Source organism: Eptatretus burgeri, chromosome 4 (assembly GCF_056783735.1).
Source record: "Eptatretus burgeri isolate ZD-2024b chromosome 4, Ebu_testis_v1, whole genome shotgun sequence".
Lineage (NCBI taxonomy): Eukaryota > Metazoa > Chordata > Myxini > Myxiniformes > Myxinidae > Eptatretus > Eptatretus burgeri.
The window spans coordinates 25,296,443-25,321,442 of record NC_140964.1 but is presented as its reverse complement, the minus strand read 5'-3'; the positions used below and the strand labels follow the sequence as shown (position 1 = coordinate 25,321,442).

The 25,000-nt window shown below is 45.1% G+C and overlaps 4 protein-coding genes and 1 long non-coding RNA gene across 11 annotated transcripts in view; 2 read left to right on the top strand and 3 right to left on the bottom strand.

The window, feature by feature from the left end:
* ARHGEF33 (Rho guanine nucleotide exchange factor 33) overlaps positions 1-10,848 on the bottom strand; it is a 117,020-nt gene extending 106,172 nt beyond the window's left edge. For 3 of the 4 annotated variants that reach the window (XM_085877183.1, XM_085877185.1, XM_085877184.1), the window contains exon 1: positions 5,761-6,168. In XM_085877183.1, the coding sequence (XP_085733309.1) occupies positions 5,761-5,849 (89 nt within the window). In that variant the 5' untranslated portion in view covers positions 5,850-6,168. Of the gene's footprint in view, positions 1-5,760; positions 6,169-10,722 lie in introns of those variants that run through there. The other variant, XM_085877187.1, reaches the window with a different exon arrangement.
* Positions 1-11,235, top strand: part of LOC147027652 (cytochrome b5-like) — a 23,110-nt gene extending 11,875 nt beyond the window's left edge. The window contains exons 2-5 of the mRNA XM_085877190.1: positions 2,268-2,396; positions 2,621-2,650; positions 10,606-10,649; positions 10,746-11,235. Coding sequence (XP_085733316.1) covers positions 2,268-2,396; positions 2,621-2,650; positions 10,606-10,649; positions 10,746-10,821 — 279 coding nt within the window. The 3' untranslated portion in view covers positions 10,822-11,235. The remainder of the gene's footprint in view (positions 1-2,267; positions 2,397-2,620; positions 2,651-10,605; positions 10,650-10,745) is intronic.
* Positions 9,143-16,451, bottom strand: LOC147027651 (uncharacterized). The gene is made up of 3 exons (XM_085877189.1): positions 15,628-16,451; positions 14,425-14,616; positions 9,143-11,823 (listed from the first exon to the last, which is right to left on the bottom strand). Exons 1-3 carry the CDS (start codon positions 16,139-16,141, stop codon positions 11,426-11,428), a joined length of 1,104 nt encoding a protein of 367 aa, XP_085733315.1. The 5' UTR covers positions 16,142-16,451; the 3' UTR covers positions 9,143-11,425.
* Positions 16,452-16,672: 221 nt separating this feature from the next.
* LOC147027647 (uncharacterized) overlaps positions 16,673-25,000 on the bottom strand; it is a 96,095-nt gene continuing 87,767 nt past the window's right edge. For 3 of the 4 annotated variants that reach the window (XM_085877182.1, XM_085877181.1, XM_085877180.1), the window contains exons 11-18: positions 24,397-24,487; positions 24,203-24,289; positions 23,391-23,531; positions 23,064-23,193; positions 22,834-22,866; positions 18,945-19,048; positions 17,829-17,912; positions 16,673-17,002 (exon numbers count right to left, since the gene is read on the bottom strand). In XM_085877182.1, coding sequence (XP_085733308.1) covers positions 16,883-17,002; positions 17,829-17,912; positions 18,945-19,048; positions 22,834-22,866; positions 23,064-23,193; positions 23,391-23,531; positions 24,203-24,289; positions 24,397-24,487 — 790 coding nt within the window. In that variant the 3' untranslated portion in view covers positions 16,673-16,882. Of the gene's footprint in view, positions 17,003-17,828; positions 17,913-18,944; positions 19,049-22,833; positions 22,867-23,014; positions 23,194-23,390; positions 23,532-24,202; positions 24,290-24,396; positions 24,488-25,000 lie in introns of those variants that run through there. The other variant, XR_015057169.1, reaches the window with a different exon arrangement.
* Positions 17,680-25,000, top strand: part of LOC147027650 (uncharacterized) — a 34,576-nt gene continuing 27,255 nt past the window's right edge. The window contains exon 1 of the long non-coding RNA XR_015057171.1: positions 17,680-17,951. This is a non-coding gene — a long non-coding RNA (uncharacterized LOC147027650). The remainder of the gene's footprint in view (positions 17,952-25,000) is intronic.

The following is a 25,000-nucleotide window of genomic DNA, read 5'->3' as shown; positions in this document are numbered from 1 at the left end:
GCGTGCCAGAAACAACAACCACACAAGCCGTTCCTTCGCTTTCACGTACCCGTACGTGCGTGGCTGTACGTGCAAAAATATATATATATAAATATATATATATATATATATATATATATATATATATATATATATATATATATATATATATATATATATATATATATATATATATATATATATATATACTTTAAAACTGCTTGCCAGAAACAACCACACAGGCTGTTCCTTCGCTCTCGCGTGGCCGTATGTGCGTGGCGGTAGTGCGTGTCCGTACGTGCATGGCCATACGTGCGTGGCCATACATACAACAAAAAAAAAATCAAACCGCGTGCCAGAAACAACAACCACACAGGCCATTCCTTCGCTCTCGCGTGCCCATATGTGCGTGACCGTACATACAAAAAAAACTTTCAAACAACACACAGGCCATTCCTTCACTCTCATAAACGACGACTGGATTGGGGCATTGTGTTTATCTATAAATGCGGATAAGAAATCGAGAAATTATTCGAATACAGTGAGTCATCACTATCCAAAAGTAGTGCGTGTCCATACGGAATGTTCACATCATTCCACAAATTATCGCTTGCATTGAAGTAACAACTGCTGTGATACTTACACACAGAGTTAATTAAAATCAAGTTTACCTCCCTGTCTTTGCTTGCCATGACATTTGCACTCCTACCCCACGTTAACTAAGGCACCAATCGATCCCCATCGTAACCAGCACGGCACGTGACGTCATCGTCGGCCGGCCGTGCACCAGCCTACGCAGCCACGCCCACGCAGCAACGTGTCCTGTGATTGGTAACTAAATGGCGCATCAGCCACGCCTACGCAGCACGTGTCCTGTCATTGTTTGGTAAATAAATGGCCATAACTTGGGAATCACTTGTCCGATTAATATCAAATCTTAAAAAGGCACATCCTCAGGTCCCCAGCAATATAGCTGGTAAGTTTCAATTAGATCGGACCAGTGGTTGTCAGGAAACAGCGGTCACAGACACACAGACACACAGACACACACAGAGATTGCTGGAATTTTCGTTAGATGAAATGAGGTCAATGAGACGACAAATGAAGGGGTTGAATGCAGACTGCAGAGCAATGAGTAAGGAAACTGGTCGTTGTGGATCGTTTTTACCACCAAATTGAGATGGATTTCGTTGGCAAGCATGTTGAGTGGAGCTGAATTCCTTAACACTTCCAAAGGCCACACCGTTTTGACAATTGGAAACAAAAAGAAGTTGTGCACTTTTTTTGATAAATTATTTTTGGAACAATTTTTCTTCAATAAATAAATAATAATAATAAAAATCGTCTCCATGTACATTGTACACACCTTTATCTCGTTAGCACCTCTTCATAAGCAACATCGCTGAGGAAACGGCGCTTCTTCTTCGTTTCCTCGTCCAGGGCAAGAATACGGAGGCTTTTAATGGCCAATTATTCAATTAGCGCCAACGTATTTTGCCTTTTCGCAAGGAAAAACATGAAGAGAAGAGAAGAAACCCGTAATGGCGAACGCGGCTGAGTTTCTCTTCCCCATCGACCACGGCTACGCAGCAACGCTTCCTGTCATTGGTTGATAAAAAATGGCCACAGCAACAGTTCCCGTCATTGGTTGGTAAATAAATGGCCACAGCAACGGTTCCTGTCATTGGTTGGTAAATAAATGGCCATAACTTGGGAAGCACTTGTCCGATTAATATCAAACCTTGAAAAGGCACATCCTCAGGTCCCCAGCAATATACCTGGCAAGTTTAAAATAGATTGGACCAGCGGTTGTCGAGAAACAGCGGACACACACACACACACACACACACACACACACACACACACACACACACACACACACACACACACACACACACACACACACACACACACACACACACACACACACACACACACACACACACACACACACACACACACACACACACACACACACACACACACACACACTGCTGGAATTATAGACAGATGGTGTGTAAAATCATTTAGGATGAGAAGATGCAACGATTTTATCATTAAAATTCATCCGATATTTAAAATATCAGTTTGGTGTCCATCTCCTGAGTATGCGGAGTTCCCCTGCCTTGATTGAGGGATCAACCGGTCTGAGAGATATGTGTTGAATGAAGCATTTGACAGCAGCCCTTTTTACGGCGATGTACGTATGTGTGGAGGTATAAATCAGGTGTGCAGGAAAATTTGTTTGCAAGTGAGAGTGGTAAAAGTGACCATGTGGCTTTGTGCAGCACCCTGGTGGAGAGGCAGTGTTGCTGGACCGCGTGGGGCAGGATGCCAGTGCGGCGTTTGAGATGGAGGGACATTCTCCCGAGGCACGAGAACTGGCAAAGCAATTCTTCATCGGAGAGCTACATCCGGTGAGAGCATTTTGGAATCGATGCTACTTCTGCCATCTCCGATAAACAGGAACAACCAGAGCTCATGTACATCTTCAAAATATTTAAAAAGAAAAAAAGAAAAAAAAAAGGCACCACCAACGAGAATAGTTGCTTTGTACACTAACAAACACTTAACATTATGTACTTCGTTGAATTAAATAACCAAATTATTGTTCTCCTTCCTCCACCCCCCCCCCCCCAAGGATGAGCAACAAGCAGAGGAACCACTGAAGGTAAAAAACATATGGCTGAACGTCTTAAAACTTTTAACAGGTTTTTCTTTCGACAAAGGAAGCCCGATGTTGGCTTCACGGTTAAGGTGGGCTGGCTGCTTTGAGATCTTTGGGTCTTGAATTTGAGCCCCCGTGTGCTGTGACATAACACCAGGTGGGTGCCAGCTTCCTGAAAACAGGAGGCAGTGCATCAGTGGTGCAGCCATGCTCTCAGCAATGATGCAACCAGCAGCCATAGGCTGCATACGAAATAATCCTCACCACAATTCACGGACCTGTGTTTGTTTGTGTGTTTGCTATGACGAAAATAGAAAAATTTCATCATAATGTCGATCTGTCTCGATTGTTTGTCCGAGTGCGATAACTCGGGAATGCTTTCAACTATTATTGGTATATCATGGGAATACTTGGGAATGCAGAGGATTCCGAAGGACAAAAGTGAGGCTGTCAATGTTTTTTGACGAAATATGTCAAAGGTCAAGGTGACAATGACCTACCTCAACAAGGAAATCCAACTCGGGTGGAGGCAATTCAGCCCATCATACTTGCATGAACACCACACCATCCCAAGATTATTTTATATAATGAAAGAAAAAAAATTTGTATTCCTTTTTGTTGTAATTTTTTTTGCTTCTCTTCCCCTCGGAGAGGAGGCATGGGCTTGGTTAAAAATACACATCAACCACACAACACCCCTTAACAAGACCCCAACCAACAGCACTCCATACACAATCACTCATCAATACTCAAACGACCGAAAAGTCTCATCAACATCCCCATACCCCTCGATCTCCAGAACTTCCAGGTACCTATCTAATTCTAATTTAAACTTATCTACTTTTTCTGCTGCCACAACCTTTCCAGGGAGACCATTCCATGCATTAACTACTCTCTGAGTGAAAGTCCCCTGCTTTGCTGCCATCTTAACTCTCCTCTTCTTCACTCTCAAGCTATGGCCCCCGGTTCTGTCACTCTCTACTCTGTTGAATAATTCATCTTCACTTATTTTATCTCTACCTTTCATTATCTTAAACATCTCCATCATATCTCCTCACAACCACCTCCTTTCTAGTGAATAAAGCCCTGTCTCCTTCAACCGCTCATAGCTGAGTCCAGCTTGGCCCAGAATCAATCTAGAAGCCCTATGCTGAACCTTCTCTGTGGCATCTATGTCCTTCCGGAACTGTGGTGACCAAAACTGCAAACAATATTCTATATGTGGCCTTACTAAATTCCTGTACAATGTTAACACCACCTCTTTTGATTGAAAATTGATCCCCCTCCTTATACAGCCGAAAACCCTATTTGCTTTACCTACAGCAACCTGGTACTGTGCTGCCTGCTTTCCTCCCGTATCTATTACCACCTCGAGATCCTTCTCCTGTGTGACATGCTCCAAAATTACCCCTTGCATCCTGTAATCTCTATTTTCATTGTTCTTCCCATCCCCAACACCTTACACTTGCTCAGGTTAAAATCCATCTGTTTTAAATTCTCAGGTTAAAATCATCTCAGGTTAAAATCTTTTGCCCAATCCATACAAGTCTCAATACTCTCTTGTATCTGTTCACCACCCCCTCTGCTATCCACCTTACCACCAAGCTTTGTGTCATCCACAAATTTGGAAAGCTTACTGTTCACCCCACTATCCCAGTCATTGATGTAAATATTGAATAGCAATGGTCCGAGTACTGATCTCTGAGGTACCCGCTGCACCTCCGCCACTGCTGGCGCCCGCAGTGCCTCCGCCACTGCCCGCGCCCGCAGCGCCTCCGCCACTGCCCGCGCCCGCAGCGCCTCCGCCACTGCCCGCTGCGCCTCCGCCACTGACCGCGCCCGCTGCGCCTCCGCCATTGCCCGCGCCCGCTGCGCCTCCGCCACTGCCCGCGCCCGCTGCGCCTCCGCCACTGCCTGCGCCCGCTGCACCTCCGCCACTGCCCGCGCCCGCTGCACCTCCGCCACTGCCCGCGCCCGCTGCGCCTCCGCCACTGCCCGCGCCCGCTGCGCCTCCGCCACTGCCTGCGCCCGCTGCGCCTCCGCCACTGCCCGCGCCCGATGCTCCTCCGCCACTGCCCGCGCCCGCTGCTCCTCCGCCACTGCCCGCGCCCGCTGCGCCTCCACCACTGCCCGCGCTCGCTGCGCCTCCGCCACTGCCCGCGCCCGATGCTCCTCCGCCACTGCCCTTTCCCGCTGCGCCTCCGCCACTGCCCTTTCCCGCTGCGCCTCCGCCACTGCCCGCGCCCGATGCTCCTCCGCCACTGCCCGCGCCCGATGCTCCTCCGCCACTGCCCGCACCCGATGCTCCTCCGCCACTGCCCGCACCCGATGCTCCTCCGCCACTGCCCTTTCCCGCTGCGCCTCCGCCACTGCCCGCGCCCGATGCTCCTCCGCCACTGCCCTTTCCCGCTGCGCCTCCGCCACTGCCCGCGCCCGATGCTCCTCCGCCACTGCCCTTTCCCGCTGCGCCTCCGCCACTGCCCTTTCCTGCTGCGCCTCCGCCACTGCCCGCGCCCGATGCTCCTCCGCCACTGCCCTTTCCCGCTGCGCCTCCGCCACTGCCCGCACCCGATGCTCCTCCGCCACTGCCCGCACCCGATGCTCCTCCGCCACTACCCTTGCCCGCTGTGCCTACGCCACTGCCCGCGCCCGTTGCACCCTCACCACTTCAATATCCTCAGCAACCTCACTCCACAACCGTAACCAACTATTATCCACAAATTTCTCACATTCTGCAAATAATCAATGCGTTCCTTCAACCTGGTAATAACCTTCCTCAAGTAGTCGATTTTCTCACACTTCCTCAACAATAAGAATCCTCTGCTTCCCCCACTGTTGATGTGGCCCACATTGAGCAACTGTGACATTTTACGTACTCCTCTTCCTTTCTCCTTTGCTCTCTATTTATAACCTTCTTCACCCCCATACTCCCAAGGCCCCAACTGACCACGCTAAACTGATCACGAGGCCTCGCCCTGCTTCTTTCAAGAAACTAACTCAACTACCCGCTAAAACTGTTATGAACACAATACGAAAAAAAAGTACAGTTCCACAGCCCCTGACACAAATCTCGAAAACAAAATACGCAAAACGCTTTAGGACTGGAAACTTACCGTGAGAGAGTCTGGAAGGAGAGCTCGCCACCCAGACGTCCACGTGTGCCGATCCCTGAACCGGAAGTGCGCCGATCGCTGAACCTCATTTACATAAAACAGATACGACCAAAAGTGTTTGCGAGATGTGACGTCAAACGTGAGACAAATTAGTTGGAAAACATCACCTACAAATTCCAAGCAGATTTGATAATCCAATCGTTATTAAAACGCAACATTTCTGTCGGGGCCGGGGGCGAGGGGGGACAGATGACGCATTTCCAAAATGGCGGCAATCCGGAAACGTCCAACGTCGTTTCCATGGCAACGTCGTCGCCAATGTTAAATGTGCAGGTTTTTTTCGGGACAAAAAAAGATAACTCGGAAACGCTTCAAGATACAAGTATCAAATAGCAACTATGTACAAAGGTCAAGGTGACAGTGATGTCATTTGCATGATTTTCATCATTGCTGTCAAGCTACCGCCTGATGCCTTCTTGTTTGTCGTGCTGCTAATCCGACAGTTCTGGGCTGATCACATCCAGACGACATGGGATCAGCCTGACCCCAATTAGTATATGGGGTGTTTTATCATTGCCGGTGATCTTTGAGAGCGGGGGTGGGGCGGGAGGAGCCCGGGTGGGGCGGGAGGAGCGGGGTTATTAGATCCTCGTGGAGGATCTCCAGTCTTACTCACGTTGTTGTTCTTCATCTTCTTCTTGTGGACTTTTTTGTTTCACAGCCTACAGTTTACATCGAAACTTCCTGAAACTTGGCATATACATGTAAAAATACCCTGCGCAGACAGTAACCATCTCCGATTTTGAAAATTCCTCCCAGAAAAAAAGTTATGACGTCAAAATATCTCCGCTAATAGAAATCGCCTAAAAAATAATCTCCGAAACGAGCAAGCTTTTTGAGTTCTGTTTGCGGGAATCGAACAGGGCATTAGCAGAGATGGATTACCGCACATATGATACATCACTATGACGTCATATCAATATTTATGACGTCATTCCTATTTTTTGACATTTTTTGTTTCACAACCCAGAATTTTCATCGGATCTTCGTGAAACTTGCCATGTATATGCAGAAAGCCCACGCGCAGGCAGTAATCATGTCCGATTTTGGAAATTCTTCCGAGAAAAAAAGTTGACGTCATAATATCGCCGCCAATGGAAATCGCCTGTACCATTATCTCCGAAACTCGGCAAGCTGTTTGAATTTTGTTTGCGGGAATCAAGTCGGGCATTAGCACAGATAATTTATCGCAAACCTGATACATCACAATGACGTCATATTCGTTGTTATGACGTCATCATTAAGAGGACGAGGATCTTAGCTCATTCGAGCTTGTTTTAATAAAGGATTTGTACAAAGGATTTACCATTTTACAATCCTGTGCATACGAATGATCAGGGTGGGGATGGGTGAACATGACGGGGGGATAGCAGAGAAAGCCCAAATGATGTACTAGTATTCTTTGTTTTTCTTTTGACCTCATGAGAGATAAGACTTTCGGGCTCATTGACATGATTGGTGGTGCCACGGTGTGGGATGGACCAGAGGCCAGAGAAAACCATGATCTTTTTTTTTCTTTTGGATAATATTTTATTCTGTAATTGCAATATATAGAGATAATCAAAAAATTTAACCCATAATCTCTTTTTAAAGAGTAAATGGTAAAGACTCCAAGGCATGTTTCACAAAAATACAGTCTTTGAGATCAAACCTTGTCAAACATATAGATTATTTATCTGTGTCGGTGAAGAGAATGGTTGACCACCTTGCCCCGTTAGTACGCTTCATAGATATCTCAGATCATTCCCCATCCAAAACCATCATCTTTCTCACCCCCGTCAAACCACCCCTTTTCCACGAATTTCCAGTTTTTCCTTCCTGAGAGTTTACTTGCGTTTCCAACTTATCCACCCCCTGCATTCTCCCTTATCCCTCGTCCTTACCCACATCCCTCATTGTCCGTCTCCGTCTATTTTATCCCTCGGTCCTGCTCTGGGCATTTCCCCCTTCTCTTTCTGCTGTTTCTTTTGTTCTATTGTCTTCATCTATTCTGTGTTCAAGCTCTTCTACGAGCTTCGACTCTGTCTACCAAAAAAATAAAACTTCAGTAACTGGCCCATTAAATTACATAAATGGCAATACAAGATAATATATTTTGCTTGTGTTTGTGGCTCTAAAAAAAACAACAATGAAGTGGTTGAGTGGTTCAGGTCACTACAGCATCCATCACACAACTGAAGATGATGTATGTACAAACTGATGATTCACTGCAGGATGGCCAAGAGGTATGCACACTCACCTCGCAGCCATCTATCCTGGGTTCGAACCCCGACTCAGATATAAACTATCATCCTGGTGTTTCACAGGCATGGTGATTCATCAATGTGTGTGCCGTCTCTCGGCTGGACGTCAAATAGGGTGTACCGTCTGTTGGCTTTATTTGGTGGACGTCAAAGATCCCACAGTTTCCTTCGTAAAGAGTAGGCAAGCTATTGCCGGCACCCCGGCCAAATTCCAAATTCCTGGCCTGATTTCCTGAGTTGGAGTGGCGAACCAACCAGGATTGGAGCCTTCTTACTGCTTCGGCAGCACCAACGTTATACATAGAGCACGGTGCATGTGTTTCGGATTTGGAAACCTTGTACACAAACAGACAGCAGTCCCTAAGCTTAGTTATTTCAATAAGTATGTGTTTATAGTTAGAATCCGTCCCCTCTGTCTCATGGGAATTTCGTGTGTGCGCTACGAGTTACTTTTCAGTTAGGTTTTTAATACATCCTCCACATCTACATCAACTACAACAACAACCACTACAACTCAACAACCGCCACTGTCCCAGACTCGACCCGATCGCCATTACGCATGTGTTTTTGGCTGGGGACGTGGGCGGAGCTTTCGTCGTCTCGGGTCGAAGCTCCGCTCCGAGGAGGGGAGGAGAGCGTTTCCTCCAGCCAATGAGTGGAGGGCAAGCACAACACACGCGCCCCTGCCAATCGGGAGGCCGCCACGAGTCACCTGAGAGCCCCTCGTCCAATCAGGAGGTGAGTGGCCAGGAGAAGAAGCCCCTCCCACCAAAAGAGGAAGATATTGGTTTGGTCTGGACCAGTTTTTCAAGAGACCGGGTGATCGTGGCGACGGCCGAGTAGTGAGCAGTCATTTGGGCGATTGGCTTGGTCGACGAGGGTTCTGCAGACGATCGTGGTGACTGCGAGCACACTGCAGACGGTCTGAGACAGTGGTGGTCGTGATTGAGCATTCTCGTTCGGGGCCGTGGATTTTGGGTCGGGGGTTCGAGTCCCACCAGTGGTTCGGAGTCGGTGTGGCCGCACGAAGCGGACAGGTATCTCGGCCCGGCTTGACCGAGATAGACCCACGGGGTCCAGTTTCTGTGTGTGTGTGTGTGTGTGTGTGTGTGTGTGTGTGTGTGTGTGTGTGTGTGTGTGTGTGTGTGTGTGTGTGTGTGTGTGTCCGTGGGCCCAGTCTGTTAAGTAGAATTGTGTAAGTGCTTTCCTCCTGTAAATTACCATTTCTTTATTCGTGATTAAGTCTGCTCTGTGTCTCCCTCCCTTAGAAAAAAACCCTCTTGTTAAATGTTCCAGTTCATTGCCCATGTTTTCTTCCATTGACCCAGCACAGTGCGGGTTTGAGGAATAGTAAGTAATGCCGTTCATGCCGTAAGTTGTTCATTTGGACCGGCGCAGCTTTGGTAACTCCCCCTCGGTTACGCTGGATCCGAGTCGGTAACAGCGACTCGGTCCAGACAAAGTCGGCTGAGGGTCTGGTTTCCCCGGTAGCTAGACTGCGTGGGTACATAGGTATATTGAAATTTGGCAATTAACCCTACCCCACGCAGTCGAGGTATTGTCGTCCACGGTCCTTAGGTGACACGTCGATTCCAGAGTTTTCCGGGGTGACGACCTATAAATTCCGGGTGTTCGGTGGGAGAGGACGCCACTGCTCCATCTAGTGGTCGTTTATCGCCACCGACCCCTGGCCCACAACACATGATAATGATGATGATGATGATGATTCACTGGCTATGCACAGGTATTTGATTTGAGATGGCAATCTTTTGTGAAGCAAATTAAACACTGAAATCTATATTAATATTTCGGCACGCCCCTTTCTTTGTTCCACCATCAGATTTTTGTTACTGCATGAAATGAAACAAGCTTTGACACATATATAGTAATGATATTATTGTCTTCCTGAAGAGGCCCCTCAAAATTCCTTTTGATGATTATGCAGTTAAACAGTTCATGTTCTCCATTTGCAAAATGGGAGGAATTATTGCATAAAAAAGAAATAAAAATGTTTCCCATTTTTTAGAGGACCACTAAGATGAGTTTGGCTCATAGAATCACGCTCCATTTGGGGAGACAAGAGTTGAGTTCATACCTGACTAATTTGCACTTTCCATGTGCCGTAGTTTCTTCACAAAACCATGACTTTCTGACCAGCTAAAATCTACAAGATATGAATATGTAGACGAAACTGATCTGGCCTTTTGGATCACTTTAAAGTAGGGTTCCCTGTAATTTTAATGCGCTCTATGGATCCTCCGGAACTCACGAATGGTACACGTTGTGTCGTCACTAAACTACGTGGTAATGTCATCGAAGTGGAAAACCTGAATGATAATCAATGGATAAAAATGATACAATATATTGTTTAAAATACATTCATGCTATCTGCCTTTTACCATATGTTGCCAGTGATGCCCGTCGAAGACGGGCACCTTTACTAGTTCCATATAAAACTCAATGGTAGGCAAATGTCATAAGTGCATTGATGTTCACCGAGTCACCTTGAATTGAAACAATTCCATCTTACCTCTCTGTGTAGGCTCCTCAAATCCCTCCTTTTACAGAAAATGACTCTCAGCAGAGGTGCGTCATATTATATTGTATTACCCAAACTTCACATATGTTATATGGTACATGCAAATCGGCTTTCATTTACCATTTTTTACCATGCCTTCTCAGCTTCCTGCAGTGTCTGGGACTTGCTGTCACAGCTCTGGTTCTTGCAATTCTGGCAGGGATGTTGCTTTTCTTCTAATATCACCAGCATCACCTGAAAAACTCTTTAATCGGTGAAGTGCCATGGATGACTGGATCATCAAAAATGTTTATGGTCACTTTGAATTGCCATGACTTCCTCATCCAGCCACAGGATATTGTATTCCAGCTTAACACTGATCTATTTTGCTCTGAACTTTTAATAACATCTTGGTTGGAACAGGCTAACTTGGAAAACACAGTTTTGTTGCATTGTAATTCGCCATTGCTTTTTGTTATTAATATGGTAAGATTTAGCACCGTGCGTAACCTTATGATGTAGTTGATGGAACTTCAAGGTAATAAGAAAACTTTCCTAGAATCAGGTTTATTTTCTTGAGAGTTTTTTTTTATTTGTAAACTTAAACCTGCCATTTGTTTAATTCATTCAGCATTAAACAGGTTTCACCCATGACTGTTGTGCATATTTATTTGTGCATACCAGCACTGTTATAATACTATTCCCATTAGATCTTCGTACATGGTTGTTTATAAACCAATCATGTGGAATGAAAGCCATGCACTAATTTGAGGTTTATGGGCAGGTTCAAGTGGGGGTCCGCAGCGATCAAGGTAAGCTCCCATTAGATGGGAACGGATGGCAATCACAATGCATATTGGCACAGAAACAGATGGCGCCCATTACATGGGCTGTCCCACCAAGCACCATCACCCACTGTGAAGACCACACAGTTTTCTGCATGCCCACCGTTTGGTTGGACAACTGGATATGCACGGTACCAAGGAGCAGATATGACCCGACTTCCATCCGAATAGATGTACACGCCCTCGGCCGTGTGATCCGTCACACCGATCCAGACAAACCAGTTTCCTGAAACAGCAGAACGAGCATAACGGGCAATGGCACGCCTGGTTGTTGCATCAGACGGGGCGGCCAGGGATCCTCCAGTTTCCTCACAGCGACTGGCAGCTTGTTCATGTGACGCATATTCACGGAAAAGAAGGTAACAGCGGCCTGAGATCCAGCGACCACGTAAGCAGCCTAAAGTGGCAGAAAAAAAAAGAGAGAAAGAGAAAAAGAAAGAAAAAGGCTTCTAGAATCACAGGCATTCACAAGCGAATATCATATGCCCCCCCCCCCACTTTCCATCCAGTTTGACCGTTGTAAAATACAAAGGAAGACACAAGACCAATGTTTACCTGCTTTACTCGAAAGGGGCTACAGCATGGTATTTTTGTGCCAAGACGTTGGTATAAATACAGACTCAATTAGCAAAAATCCTTAATTCGTGAACAATGTTGATCTTTGACTCCTGTGAAATTGAAAAGCACCAATATCGGCCTGCTTTTATTTATTTATTTATTTCTCTCGGGGGGGGGGGGTGTGACAGGGTACATGTTTGTATGAAGTCTTGTCTGCTTTGGTGAAAAAGGAAAAGCTTGGCCTGTCAAACCTTAATTTTGTGACCAATTTTGACCTTTTGACCCCTGTAAAATTGAGAAGAACACACCAGATCAGTTTGTCGACACCACACCAGATCCTGCTTAAATCTGTAGGGGCTGTCGGAAAGTGTTTTTCTTGTGCCAGGTTTGTACCCGGATTGGTTGCAATATAAACGCTTATCAGGACAGAAACCTCCTTGCAAAGGTGCCGAGTTGTACCTGTTTATGTTTGAGGATAGATGAGAGAGCACAAAGTACTGCATCACATACTTTTCTCTGCTCAAAGTAAATGAACCTTTGGAGATTGAGAATGAAATGACAAGGCCACTACACTGAAATTACCAGGAGCATTTCTAGTTGATGAAGTTAAAGATTTGTTGTGGGTAATCATGGCCAAACAAGATTGGAGTAATCTTTATGTGTCACGCTCTCAATTGGTCAATTGAATGTGACATTGCTGATGACGTTTGAGTTTTGCAAAGGAAGCATTTGCAAAAAGTAACTCTGGTAAAGTGGTGTCAAACAGTACAAAAACCTTGCAAAGTTCACTTTATCTTACTGATGGTGCCGGAAGGTAGTTACAGTAAGACTATGGTATAAGCACACATTTTCGTCTTGGACAAAGTGGTGACAGAGAGGAAAAAAGCAATCCACCGGTAGTGGGGCAGTCGGTCAAGAGGAAGGGAATGAATGATCAGGAAATTAGGAAGAGGCAGAAACACAGCAAGAGACCCGTACGAGGCCAAAAACAGCACGTAGCCTGTGCGAGGACGCATGAACCCAGCACAAAAGCACATGTGAAGGCACGCTCAACAATCTGCACAAATACAATATATTCAACAAATTAGCGCCAACAATTAACAAAAATATTTAAACAGGGGAACTTTAGAAAAGGTATCCTCAACTTTCGAAAACACCCTTTCAGAGCATACAATGTGGCATCTGGCCAAGAAAGCTTTCATGTGCAGCCTGATGGAGTACTGCTCCCCTCTCTGGGGTGGTGCTCCTGCCTCTCACCGAGCTCGAATTCACGCTGTGGAAACCAAGGCTTTTCGGATCGTTGGTATCTCCTGTGATGAAGCTGATTCTTTGGGTCTCTCATTCTCTCACCGGAGGCAGGTTGGTGGTCTGTCTGTCTTCTTCCGTCGCCTAAACGGCCTTGCCCCCACTTGCTCTGTCTGTGATCCGTTACCCCGGATATTTTCTCAGGGCGCTCAAGGTCCACCAAAAACCTCCTTCTGGTGAAACTGCCAAAATCAAGAATCACTGCTCACCACCACTCTTTCATTCCTCTTTTTCCCACTTCTGGACCAAACTCCTTCACTCTCTACAATCCCACTCCTCCTTCCACGTCTTTGAAACAGCTGTTCACCACTATCTCATATATATTCCCCCATCCAAAATCTTGCTCTTTACTCCCCCCGTTAATCCACCCCAAACCCATGTGCTTCAAATTGCATTTTCCTTCCTGAAAGTCCTTGGAATACCATCTTGTTTATCCCGGGTACCCAGCCCCATCCCTCTCGCTTCCACAAATCTCCAATTGTCTTTGTTCCCCACTATTTGTTCTTCCCTCTTACACCCCTATTGTCTACTGCCTTGTTATACATTTCTGTGTATTTGCTCTTAAACGAGCCTCGACTTGGTATACAATTTTTTTTTTTTTTAAAGAAGGAAAATTTGGGAAGATTAATGGATGCTTCCTGGAATATATCAGGTAATGTTGCTCTGCAGTGCCATTTGATTGTTGAGAGACATTAAGACTGATGGACACCAAGACAATGATACGTGCATGTCTGCCATGACTGAAAAAAATATTCATGGGTTCCTGATTCATGCGCCTCTTCTTCTTGAATCTGTAATGTGTCTTTGCAGAAGCACTCAGTATATTCGCCTTGTTGGGGTCTTCATCGCTTTCTTTCACATTGTTTTCAAAACAACTGTTAACCATGCAATGATCTGAAACCATCACGTTAGTCATTCAAGGTGCACAGAGTGGGATATTGAAATGCAATGAAAAAGACAGAAGCGATATGATGACACTCAAAATTTAAGGTCAGTCAAGTATTCTCTATTGGGGAAAGGACAGAGATTCAAGAGATTCCACAGTTGCAGCTGTAGAGAGGGCAGAAAGTGAGAGGACAACTGGAAGTGTAGGGAGACCGTTGCGGATGTTTTTCTTCAATTCATCTTAGAATACCTGAAAGACGGCCAATCTCCTTCCTGTGATGCGCGGTGGCCAAGCTGTTGTTGCGTCCGGTATCCCTCAGCTTGCGAAGCTTCCCCTCATGGCGCAGGGTCTGCGCTTCCAGTTGGGCCAACCTCGCCTGTACACGGCCTTGCCATACCTTCATTTCTCTCAGTGATGCCGACTGTTGTTGCACAGTGCGTTCTTGGCAGGAGAGATTGTGAATGTCAGGAACATGAGTTTTAACACTGAAGTTCAGACAATGTTTCGTCTGGGAATTGTTTTGATTATCGTGGTCAAAGTTGAAGTGCAGAATACAATATTTTCTTGCGTATGGCAGCTTGGCTGCAGGGTAGCTATCATTTTGTTGTGGCGCAACTATGCCGCTGATGCTGTGCCCCTCTACCAGTACACTGGTACTCATTTCACCGACCTTGGAATTATGACAGGCTGAGACAACCCCACCTGATGTTGTTTAACAGCACGATATTGGAAGTGCAATGTTATTGAGTTAATCAATGATGGATTAACACCTCAAGGTTTGCATGGTCTCCCCTGGTGTTGGCTTAGTGGTTAGGGTGGCTGGCTTTGGATCCTATGGTCTTGAGTTTGAGCCCCGTTGGCTGCTGAATTAACAGCAGGTGGGGTTGACTCAGCCTGTCATCCTTCCGAGATTGGCGAAATAAGGACCAGTTTACTGGTATAGGGGCACAGCATCAGCGCATAGCCGTGCCCCAATAAATTAATAGCTACCCTGCAGCCAAGCTGTCATACGCAAGAAAAATAAGTAGTAACAGATAAAATAAATGAAGGAACCAAGTCTTTTAGGATTATGTAGAAACAGGAAGTGGAGATAGCATACCATTTGTACTAAATACATAAGCCATCCGAAGAAAAACGGATTTACCCTTGAAATGGAGGGCAAAACACAGATGTCACAGTTAAACTATGTTGTCACAATATAACTAGCAAGCATCATTTCCATAGCACTGCAATCAGTTAGTTAAAGTATGAACACTTTTTCAAGGATATCTTGAAAGAAACAACAAACATCATGGTTACATCGCACAGCAGTTCAACATTTCAGAAAACTGCCAACTGATGAATCAGCTTGATGGAATTGGAAAGGAGACAAAACAAATATGACATGATGAAAAGTTAGTAACAAGAACAGTGAGGATATTGAAAAGTCAATAATTAGAGTCAGTGGCTCACCGAGATGTAATATCAGCTCTTCCATCCACCGAGGAACATTCATTGAAGTCATTCCTCGAACGTCTGGATCATTATATATTGTATCCAATCCATTCCAAGTTTTCACTCCAGCATCAGTCTTTGCCCTTATCCGTGATCCACCATCAGCCTCGATGATATCTGAATCTGCTTCAGCCTTGATGTTTGTTCGAGCCTCAGACGTTGCTTTGGTGATTTCAGACATCGTTCTCTCCGTGCTCGTTTGGATTTCAGGCCCAGTTTCTGTTCCATCACTATCACCTCGCACGGTCTCAACTTCATCGCCAAACTTCTTTCCCACCCTAACTTTGATGCCTTTTCCAAATCTTGTCCTGGTCTCTGAAATAGAATGGATTTCGATATTTCCTGCAACTCTGGATTTTGCCGCTGCAGTTGGGACAGGCCTGGTTTCAGCAGAGCACTCATGCAGCAGTGTTAGGCAAAGGGAGAGGCAGATACAGAGCGAGAAGAGCATGGAAAGCGAAACGTGATGCATCGTTGCATTTGTTGGTTTGAAGGGGAATGTGGAAGGGGTTGGGGGACAGAGGGGGGAGGAAATTGTTGAAGGGGTGAACTATAAAGCAGGGCAATGATGGAAGTCGTAATAGTAGAAGCAATAGGTGCAAGACGAATGAGATAAGAGGAGAACTAAGCAACGATAAGTACAACCAGGAACTGAAAGATAGTGAATTAGAAACAAAAGAACGAACTAATACAAACAGGAAAGACGGGGAGTGAATGCGGGCGGTGAGGAGGGAAGTGAGACTCGCTCGGAGAGTGAGGGGGGGGGGGAGGAGGTTTGAACCATATGTGCCTGAAAAACATAAGAGATGCCTTTGTCTGACTATTTCAAGTTTTACATTTGTATGTGGTGGATAAGTGGACAGTATTTTTTTTGTTGTACATTCTATAAAAATAAAATCATAATGTGCGAACTAAAGTTTAAAAAACTAAAAGTTATTCTCAGTTGAAAGTTACTCCTATTATACGTTTTATATTATAATACGTTAGAGATAGTATCCTCAATTATTACTCTAGTAGTAGAATACAAGGTAAAATAGCAAGGATACACAGGAGGACATGAACAGGAATGTACAGTACATAGGAATTGTTTGCAAGTTCTAAGCAAATGATTTGTAAAAGATGACGAGAGAGCTATAAAATGAAAGTTGGAAGAAAGCACACAGACAGACACACAGACAGACACTCATACATGACGCAGTAGACATTGGCAGGCTCAACACACAACATGTCCTGGCTGCTCCTCCTTGAGAACATTCAGGAAATGCTGGTGGAAGTTCTGCACCCAACCAAAGAACTCCTCCGAGTCCAGATCCTGGGGCTCGCCAAACCAGACCTTCAAAACAAATAAACAAACAACAAAAAAGAAAATTTAATCTTTCAGGATGGAGTCATTACATTCATCACAAGGTCATAAACACGGATACGGTTTCCCAACTACAAAGTTGAGAGATCATGTACGAGATGTACGGGTGATATTGGAAGCACAATGTTATTGAGTTAATCAATGATGGATTGACACCTCGTGGTCTATCCTGGTGTTGGCTTCGTGGTTTGCATGGTCTGTCCTGGTGTTAGCTTAGTGGTTAGGGTGGCTGGCTTTGGATCCTATGGCCCTGAATTTACACCAGGTGGGGTTAACTCAGCCTGTCATCCTTCCAAGATTGGCAAAATGAGTAGCAGTGTACTGGTAGAGGGGCATAGCATCAGTGACACAGCTGTGCTTCCAAGGAATGATAGCTACCTCGATGCCAAGCTGACAAACACAAGAACAGAGAACCCACGGTCTTATGTGTGATCTTCACACATCGACAGAAACCAGTGCGATGCAGGCAACTTAACCTGCTTTTTCATCTTCTTCATTTACGTCTCCATGTGACGACACCATCCTTTCCCCACACATCCATAACAAAGCAGTTTTTACACATCACGTATTTCTTTGCTCCAAAACAAGGAACGATGCATATGCTGTTACAAGTATGCATAGAAAAGAGTATGCTATTGTGTGTTCGTGTTCCAACAAACTCATCTTACGCATCATAACCCACCTGCTTGCTCATAAACGTTATATTTGCTAAACAACTGTTCCTTCCACAAATTCGAGTTCAAACTTTACTCCCACATCACTTCTATCCCTTTCCCTTGACTGGCCGTGCACACACCATGAGGGATGAATATTTCTTGTGGAGCTGGGAACATTGCTCTTGAAGTTTGCGCACGTTACTCTGCAGCTCGGATATCTTATCCTGCAAGGAGAGGAGGCACGGGGTTAGAGGAGGGACGAGGTAAGAGAGGAGGGCACTCCGACACATATTTTCAGACGATAAAACACAATTAAGTTTATAAATATAGATGTCGGCTTGCCTCAGTTATTGCTCAATTCCATTGAAGTTGAAGTTTTTAAAATGTAATTTATCTTTGAAAAAAATTTAAGGTTCATTTTGGGAGAGCTGTTTTTCAAGTGTCCATCCCAATGTGGAATGGATAACTAGTCTTGCTGGTGAAGGCTCGTGTCAATCTGCATCAGAGGACAGGTAGAACAATGGATCTTATTCTTCCTCATGTGCAGCCTGTGGCTGCTGGTTGCATCATTGGTCGAGGGTGCAGCTCTGTCACTGTTGCAATGCCCCTATTACCAGTGCAGTGCACTTGTGCTCATTTCACTGACCTCGAAAGGATGACAGGTTGAGTCAACCCCACCAAGATGCCAAGCCAGCCACCCTAACCGCTAAGCCAACACCAGGCTTAAAGAACAATGGATGATATCAACCAGATGTTGATCGAGGTATGCTAACCGCCGTGGGAAGAAAGAAGAAGCTGGTGTTTCAGGCACTAACTCTTCATTCCTCATTTTCTCTGATGAAGGGTCATTGAATATGCTGTGTTTTGGGTCCAAATTCCCACCGTAATCAATAGGGTTTCTCAATCGGTAGCGTCACCATGCTCCATTATTGATGCATCCACAAGACAAGATTCAAAATTGAGTATTGGTAGGTATCCATTCACTAAATAAACAAACAAACAAACGAACAAATGAATAAATAAAAATCATGAGATTCTGGGATGTAGTCTGAAACAGGCAACTGAAGCACAACCAAACACAACCACCAAAAGTTGGATAACAGATTCTCCCATTCACCACACACCTTAGGGCACTGTTGTGATATACAAAAATGAAATGGCTCTTGAGCACTCAGGTGTAACAACTCAACAATCTTAAACCGAGACAGGTGTATGTACATCTAATCCAATTGTGAATATTTTCCAACCATTCGGACCTTGAGCTTGCTGAGGAAGTCGGTCTCTATTTGCCCACACATGATCTTCTTAAGGTTAAATTCTTTGTGGTCCTTGTCCAACTTCTCAACTGCCTGATTCACAACTGTGGGGCACGATTGTGTGGATATTTGAGGGTGAGATAAACAATGGATGAGAACGTGAGTGAGGTCATGATACAAAGACGTGAGATTATTGTGTACAATGTGAACTCAGTCATATTTATTGAGGGATAGATCAATGAGGTGCCTTTCATAATACAATGACCAATCCTCAAGAACACGTTTCAAAATCAACGAGAGAGTTCAGAGAAGACTTTACCCTGTGCAGTCTTGAAAGAAAGGACATGAAAGTGTCTTTTATACTCTTGATTATTGCATTTACGAGCACAATTTATATTTCCTATGAGCCGCCATTTTGTCTGAATCTTGATATTCCCCAAAGCTGAGAGAACAAGCTACAAATTATATTGGTCGTGAGGACATAAAATGGCTCACTCTTTTGTCCAAATACTGCTAAATTGGAGGCTACTGAAAGTGGCAAGAAGGTGATTTGTGTTCTCAAGTGTTCAAGTCTAAAATTCAATTGAAATGAAATAAAGGTTCGAAAGGCTGCAGGAAAAAAAATTCTGAAGTTGAGGGCCTATCCCCATCTCCTTAAGATGCTGATCAACCTGCTTACAACCATGAGGCACGTGGTCAGCCCATTGGCCTCCTCCACTCACGAGGCTCCCTTGCTGAAAAAAATCTGGTGAGCAGGGTCAGCATCTGGAAACACGAGCCACATGTCCATACAGCCATAGCTGATGCTCATAGACTATGCAGGTAACAAATCTCATTTGAGTCTTTCTCAGCAACCGCTCGTTGGACACAAAGTCTGGCAAGCGATAGCCAAGGATTCTCCGAAGAGACCTGGTACCAACAGAATTAAGTCTCTGTCTCAGATCCCTGGTCAGACTCCAAGTCACATCTGTGGAGCAAGACTGGAAACACCAAGGACCTGAGGACTTGGACTTTCATCCTCCTGCACAGGTACTGACAGTGCCACACCTCATGATCCAGTGAATCTATGACTCTCCAGGCCCAACCCAGATGCCCATTGACCTCTTGCTCACAGCCAGCAGAGACATGAATATCACTGCCAAGGTAAGTGAATCTCTCCATGACCTCAACATCCTTACCACAAACAGGTACAGACATGATAGCAGCATCCAAGATGTCATTGAAAGCCTGGATCTTAGTATTGACCGAGGAAAACCATAATCCCAACAGCTCCGACTCCTCACTCAGCACCACGAAGGCCCCCAAAAGGATATCCAGTTTCTGCAAAGATGACTGCATCATCTGCGGAATCAAGGTCAGAGATCTTGATATTCCCAAACGATGCACCGCAGCTTGATCTCTCCGACATCCTCCTCAGAATCCAGTCCATACAAGGACTGAAAAGTGTGGGGGCCAGTACACACCCCTGATGAACTCCAGTAACAACTGGAAATAAGTCGGAGATGGTATCACCACATCTCACAGCAACCACTCGATCTCAAAGCACATTGATGCACGGTCTTTTACACCACCTTATTAGTCCCTGATTGGTTTCACCGGAGGGGACTATGGGCTTGCTCTCCGTCTGTCCATCTATCCTCCCACCTGTGTTGTTTCTTTTCCGACTTTTCTTTTTTTTAATATAAATCCTTTCACATATTCATCTGAAACTTGGTGCTGTCGGTCCCCAACATTTACACTCCTGTGATTCATGGACCCTGCATATTCGCAGTTCATAAAACGTGAACTGCTTCGACATTTGCAGCCCTGTGCTTCGCGTATTTGCAGGTTTTTTCCCCATGGTTTCGCGGGGTTTTTTTGCAGGCATATTTGCACTTTTTCACAGCCGTATTCACGGTTTTTCATGGGATTTTTGATTTTCCCTTATGAATCACGAACTGCCAGGAATCTATCTCCCTTTTTCCCATTGAAACAATGCCCTGACATTTGCGGCATTTTACAGGAACGTAGCCCCCATGAATGTCAACATCCGACAGTGCATGGCTAGATTATGACAAGTTACAGAACAAGTTTGAGTTTCATGGCGTTTCGGCAATTTTTCACAGAGATATGCTCTTTGTAGACTTAGAAAATATCATATATTATACATGGGACATTGTTCAGTTCAGCCCTGACTCCACCCCACTGCTTTACACCCCTTGGCTGGATAGCTAGCCTGACTCTATCCCAATAAAATAATGTGCCACTATTGCATGAAGCAGCACAGATCGGCAGGCCTCAGGCCTTAGGCCTGGGTGTTCATCCATGGCCCAGTGCAATTGGAATGATTCCAGGTATATATAACCAAGCTGTATTGTGTATGCACATAAGCCAAACGCATGTTTTTGCCTCATGCATGTACATCAGGTTGTTTTAATATGAAATCGGCAAGGCCCAGAAATGAATGAAACACGGTGGGTTAGAGTTTCTTCTTCTTCATTTTGGTTCCCGTATTGGCTTGAGCGTGCGTTAAAACAAATTTTTAGCTCCGGTTTGTTATCCAAAAGGGTGAGTCATAAGTTCGAGGACATAGTTTCAGCTGCTCAGACAAGACTGGTTTATACCATGTATAATTTTTTTTTCAGATAATCTATAAAATACGCAATTTGGTGTCAGTCCGTCTGACTGTATTTTGACCGCAATACATTCGGTGGTTACTTATTCAATCGCAACCAAACTTGACATTAGGACGAAGGAGGTTTGTAGTGATTTAACACCCCCCCCCCATCCCCAAGGTGTGGCTTGCACTTTGCACAAACTCAATGTTGAGGTGTATAATAGGTCATCATGGTTTTCATGAGACACACCTTCTGGACGTAATTATTATAACCACAAACGTTTCAGTCAATTCTGTCAAATGTACAATTACATTTTTAAACAGTCGTTATTAAACTGGAAGAAGTTTCGAGGAAACTCGATGTGATCAAGGCATTCTATACTCATCGCGTCTCCCTCAGATGAACGGATCAGAGCCATCTTGCGTTGCTTGGCCTCTTGGAAAGCGGCAATGATCCTTAGCCAACAGCTGTTTACACGAGTCTTTGCACATCAGTGATGGAGGTTGAACGATGGAGGCTGTAGCGATTTAACTCGCCCCTCACTGGGGGTAGTCCGCTGGGCGTAGTGGCATGTGCCTGTAATTCGGCTACTCAGAGGCTGGGGTTGGGGCTGGGGGATAACTTTAGGTTGGGAGCTCTGTGTTGTGTCGATGGTACAAAGCAGCTCGGCCGATACAGCGGCGCCCAGCCCTGATCGTCAGGTCAGGCCAGATCAGATCTGGAACTTACTGCAGGTATCAGGTAAAATCTGTACTAACCTGTTCATGGTCCAGTGTTGGCAACTAAACCGCCCCACGGCAACATTTTCAAGCACTCGGCTAGCCAGGCCAAAATTTACGATTTAGCCAATGTGATTTTGAGCAAGCAAAGACAGCGCGGGTTCAGTGTTGTATTTCTTTTTTCTCTGCAAGATCGAGGCAAATGGATGATCAAGGTGATGGGGGGTACGAACTGACAGTGGGGCAGGAGGACAAATTTTGGATACAATAAGCGAGGGAATGAACAAACGTGAAAGGAGGAACCTGAAATTAAGAGAGTTGGTTGAGAAAGGGTTAATGGGGGGGGTAACATAGATTGTGGGTGAGGAGGGAGTATGGCATTAGGTGACAGTGCTCTGCCTGCTTGAAGTCCTGTGGGGGGGGAGACTGGGATTACAGCTTCTGGAAGGTTTCTTCACATTCCAGAGAAGCAAGGAACAAAAGCGTTGAGGTGGTTAAAATTATCATTTTCCTTGTTTGCCATTACGTTTGCTGGATGTTGAAAATACGAGGTACAATCAGTTTTACACTCACCGTCGAGCTCTGCTGTGATGCCTTGGATTGAGGCTGTGGAAGAAAAGTAATGTCAATTAGTTAGCAAATTGTATAGTTTGATGATCATCATAATCACATTTTCTGCTTCAACTTGTAGGCCTTTCCACTATAATGAGGCTTCATTCCTCCATTTCACATGCAGGCCCATCCTCATCAATACCGTTTCAGTTCCACTTCTGCTCCCACAGCACAAACCAATGCCCTTTGACCTGTGGAGCTTTTTCCAATATGACGTATTTCCTGCGGAAAGTCCAAGAGGTCTTGGTGGTGCAGCTTGAGTTGGCGAACCAGAAAATGTAATAGAGAACACGTCTTGTCTGTGCTGCGCATTTCCTGAAGCTTCAGGGAGACATGAGACACGACAAGCTGTGTACAGTACAGTATAGCCATAAAAACAGACAGGTGAACAAAGAAAACTTTGTCTCACAACATTTATTAATGGCTGCATCACAAGGCAGTATTGCAAGGGATGGAGCTGAGTATTGATTTAATGTGGAAGTTGATAGATAATAATTTGTGAGTCAATCACCACCAACCTTGTGGAGAGAATTCAGGCGAAACCCATTAATAGATTTGGGGTTGAGGGTATTCCCAATGATGAGGATATGATGTAGGATGGCCGGGAAACAACGGCTACAAGATAGCTCATCACAGCAGTGCAGGAGGCGGACGGTCAGCTGGTGGAAGAGATTAGGAATAGAATGCCAATATCACGACTAATGTTAGGATTGATCAGCTAACGCTCATATTTATAGTTATGATTAAAATAAACAACTGAGTTTGAGAAGATGGTGCAGAAGTAGCGGACTTACCTTTGAACTGTTAAATTCTCAGCCTGACTATAAACTGTTGGATCGGTGTTTCACTGTCGGGGTGTTGCGTCGCAAAGTGTGCCGTCTGCAGATGGACTTTAAGCTGGGTTTCCTATCTGCTAGCATTAATTGGTGGATGTAAAGGATGTCATGGTGGTCCGCTGGGCATCGGCCTATTCATACGTAGGCCGATATATTTGTCTTCCTCAAAAAATGGGCAAGTCATCACCGGTACTCCAAAGAAATTCCAAATTTTTGTCACTTTCAGTTGAACGTGAGGCCTGGTGAGATAGTTCGTGAAAGACTTTGGACCGAAGCTTTCTCTGGCAACCCAAAAAGATGGTGGTAATAATTGGGGGAGTTAAAATTGGTAGTAGATGGCTACCGTAGTCACCAGTCAAAATAAAATTACAGATTGTACCGAACAGGGGGAAGTCATACTTGAGGCCCGATTTCGTTCTTGTGGATGTACAGATTTCAACATACAATCACAATCATAGGACCAATCTCATGAGCAACCGTTCTCCAAATCTGACCTTATTTAGGCAGCCAATCTGCTCCGGGAGCTCCCGTACTGCTATTAGCATCTCCAGCCGCTCGCTGAGCAATGGAATTTCACACATCTGCAGAAATGCAGAAAGGTACTTCTCATTACAACATGATTGTTTTGGGTGAGTTAGGGGTGCCTTATAAATTGTCGATCATCAAGAAAAGGACTGTGTAAACCGACCTCAACCATGTATTGATCCACCAGCTCGAGTTTGTGTCGATGTGCCTGGTGCTTTTTGTACAACTTTACATCGCTTGGGGTCGGTTCATATCTGGGAGGAAAATGGGAAGGGGGGGGGGGAGGGAGGTGATCAAGGAATACATTTTGGAATTACAGTAATAAAACAAATGAACAAAATGAAACATTTCAGTTCATTTGGGTAAAAGGAAAACATTATCTGTAGGTTTGATCGAAAAATTTCACATTTCATTTTGCTGATGAAATCTACATGGCACCATATCGCTATCGTAACAACAGAGCACACGTGTGACGTGTGACATTTAATACGTGTGACATTAAGTGAAAGTGATGGTGTGTACAACCGACCACACAAAGGAAAGAGGAAGACAGCTAATATCTGTCTATCCAGAGGCAGTCTGTGTCCACTGCCAATAAGTAGACTGCCTCAGGATAGATTGTGAAAGAGGAAGACACGACGAAAAAAGGAAAACAGTCAACCAGTGTTATGGTTAGAGCATTGAGGAAAGTCAAGGATGTCGGTGGTTTGAACGGTTTGAACTCTGGCCGAGTCATACCAAAAACTAAAAATGGTTCTGGCAGCAGA

Coding starts and splice junctions, on each gene's coding strand:
- LOC147027651 (XM_085877189.1), bottom strand. CDS start 16,141: ATGCATCACGTTTCGCTTTCCATGCTCTTCTCGCTCTGTATCTGCCTC. Junction 14,617..15,627: donor AGAGCTGATATTACATCTCG/GTGAGCCACTGA, acceptor TCTCCTGCCAAG/AACGCACTGTGCAACAACAG. Junction 11,824..14,424: donor GGAGATTGGCCGTCTTTCAG/GTATTCTAAGAT, acceptor CTGCCACTTTAG/GCTGCTTACGTGGTCGCTGG.